This window comes from Centrocercus urophasianus, unplaced genomic scaffold, assembly GCF_019232065.1.
Source record: "Centrocercus urophasianus isolate 14NV4802_14NV808 unplaced genomic scaffold, USGS_Curo_1.0 seq_17, whole genome shotgun sequence".
NCBI lineage: Eukaryota > Metazoa > Chordata > Aves > Galliformes > Phasianidae > Centrocercus > Centrocercus urophasianus.
The window spans coordinates 6441-8970 of record NW_024884722.1 but is presented as its reverse complement, the minus strand read 5'-3'; the positions used below and the strand labels follow the sequence as shown (position 1 = coordinate 8970).

The following is a 2530-nucleotide window of genomic DNA, read 5'->3' as shown; positions in this document are numbered from 1 at the left end:
GCAATATGGGCTTGGTTGCATTTTCAGTCAGGTGCAGGACACGTAACACTCATCTGAGTTGTCATGCTGACAAGAGCAGCGGAGGAGTAACTTTTACAGGGTTGCGTGCTTTACTTTACTTTTTTTTTTTTTTTCCCCTCCAGTCATAACCATGGAACCACAGAAGCGTTACCCAGACAGAAGGAGCCTTTGTCACCTGGACTTCCTACCAAGGACACAGGCAGTGGAAGTCAGCATCCCAAGCATCCATGAAACCCCTGCACAGGACTGGTGAGAGTTCCCTGGCGCCGTCCTCTGGCAATCTCAGGTCTCTCTGTAAGCTCCCAAGCTGTGTCGTAACTCCTCCCGTGGTGCTGACTCAGCTCTCCCAGTCTTTTGTGGGGGAGAGCTGGAGTTGAACTCCTTCCTGCTTCCTGCCTCTGTCCTCCCTGCTTTGCCCATGGCCCACTGAGCCTCCATCCTTGTTAGGTGTCTTGAATTACAGAGTTGCTTAAGGATTGGGTGGACCAATTAAGTTCTTAGCGATGTCTCTAGATCCACGTGTGCACAAAAGCACACTCTAATGCAGTCAGTGTAATGATGAATACACGCCTTGTTTCCTTTAGCCTGTATTTTTAGTTCAGGAGAACAGATTTCTGGAATGATGTTCAGCTTAGCACCAGAATCCCCTTGCCGCCCCTCATTGCAGTCACTCACGAGAGCTTGAGATCCACAGGGAGGAAGTATTGCCGATAATTACAATCCATGGTTTTAAAAGTGATTTAATCTATGGTTTATGATATGAATAGTCATGGTGAATGATGTGGTGAGGCATCCCAGCAATTTTCAACAGGAATACTTCAAGGCAGCTTTTCAAGGTTTCTTTGAGAACTTTCCAAGTCTCCAGGAATTTTAAGCGCCAAGGTTTCCTAGCCTTCCGAATGGCAGTGTTTCTATCTAAGCTGGCAGCCTTTAAACCCAAGCCCAAACCGAAGCTTGCTCATCTCAGTGGAGGTACCTTAGCTATATTCTAACGCTGCGTGCAAAATGAGTTTCACGTTCACTAGTCCTTTCTGACTCGCTACGTGTTTCATTGCATAGGAAGAAAAGCTTGATGTCTGTGCCAAGGGAGATGTACACCGCACTTGCGCTGCCTGGATGATGTGGAAACTGGAAATTCTGGGGTGTGCTGAAGCATGCCCTCTCGGGTCAGTGTAAGCATATATAGAGTAGACCTGTCGAACAAAACAGGGAATAGACAGTTAAACCCATTCTGTTGGGAAATACTCTCTCCTTCTAAGTACCTTTAGAACATGAGTTTCTTCAATTAATTACTCAACTCATTTGCTTTTCCTGAATGATCCTAAGTTCTTTTCTCAGGCGACATCTGCACTCTGCTCAGTCCAAGGAGAAATCCCTGCCCGCAGATGCAATGACACAGCATGGCTCCCAACCTCATTTTTCATTGCTTACTCTTATGGTAGCTGCCATCCATGTCCACCCTGCATATTCTTAGAGCTCTTCTGGAGTCCATGGGGCAGACTTATGGTTGAACTAAAGGGAATTTTTTCATATTGCTCTAGCTCCAGATGATTATCCCTAGTATCATTATATTAAAAAAAAAAAAAAAAGGCGTTTTGAAGTAGCGCGATATATATTCTGTGCCTCAGAATGTGGCACGTGTGGCATGAGAGAGTTTTGAGGCCACGAGGACTGCTCAGACAGCATCAGAACTGTAAGAGCAGAGAGCTATAGGTGATGCAGCACTATTTGTGCCACCCGCAGGAAGCGATAGCTGGAACAAAATATGGCCAGAAGAGTGATCAGATTGCGTTTGGTAAGGAACTATTTCATTAGTTCTAGAACTTTGACAAAATGTATATTCAGGATGATGATCAGCATGCCAGGTGCTGGGACCATGCCGAAAGAGAAATGGTCTGAAAACGTCGGTGCAATTTGAAGTATATCCCCTTCCACAGAGCCCTCAGATCCATGCTCCAACTGCATCCAAAGCAACCCAGAGCCCTGTGCTTGTTGTACCCGTAGCTATCGGTGCCAGGAGTTGCTGCTGTGTTTGCAAGGACGTTGTGTCAGCAGTGTGACGTCAGTGGGGTTGTTTGATGGCAATGAAACCGCTGAATGGTGTACCTCAAGACTCAGAAAAAAGATGGTAGTCGTGACTGTGTGTCTAGGTATAGATAGCTTGATACAGATCTATAGGACTCCAGTGTGGATTGTACATAGGCCCTGCGCTGGAAGGTACGCTGTTGGGAAGCAATGTCCATCTGCCCGAGGGCAGGAAGGCCCTGCAGAGGGATGGCCTGAGGCCAGTCGTACGAGGCTCCACAGGAGCAAGCGCTGCGTCCTGCGCTGTGGTCATGACAACCCCATGGCAGCTCCTGCAGGATTGTGCTGAGGTAGAATTCCAACCGCCCGCTGATTCTAGAATGTTGCGTGCTGTGTTGGAATCTTCTGGTCCTGTGACATGGTCTTGCCTCCCCACCCTGTCGTCATGGCGGAGCAGCCTGGTGGCCCTTAGTGATGTCACAAG

General features: G+C 47.7%; 1 protein-coding gene and 1 long non-coding RNA gene across 2 annotated transcripts in view; both read left to right on the top strand.

The window, feature by feature from the left end:
- Positions 1 to 1146, top strand: part of LOC122160168 — a 1981-nt gene extending 835 nt beyond the window's left edge. Inside the window, exons 2-3 of the long non-coding RNA XR_006168741.1 lie at positions 144 to 270; positions 1081 to 1146. This is a non-coding gene — a long non-coding RNA (uncharacterized LOC122160168). The remainder of the gene's footprint in view (positions 1 to 143; positions 271 to 1080) is intronic.
- Positions 1147 to 2491: 1345 nt separating this feature from the next.
- LOC122159999 (rho GTPase-activating protein 32-like) overlaps positions 2492 to 2530 on the top strand; it is a 5154-nt gene continuing 5115 nt past the window's right edge. The window contains exon 1 of the mRNA XM_042818180.1: positions 2492 to 2507. Within this exon, the coding sequence (XP_042674114.1) occupies positions 2492 to 2507 (16 nt within the window). The remainder of the gene's footprint in view (positions 2508 to 2530) is intronic.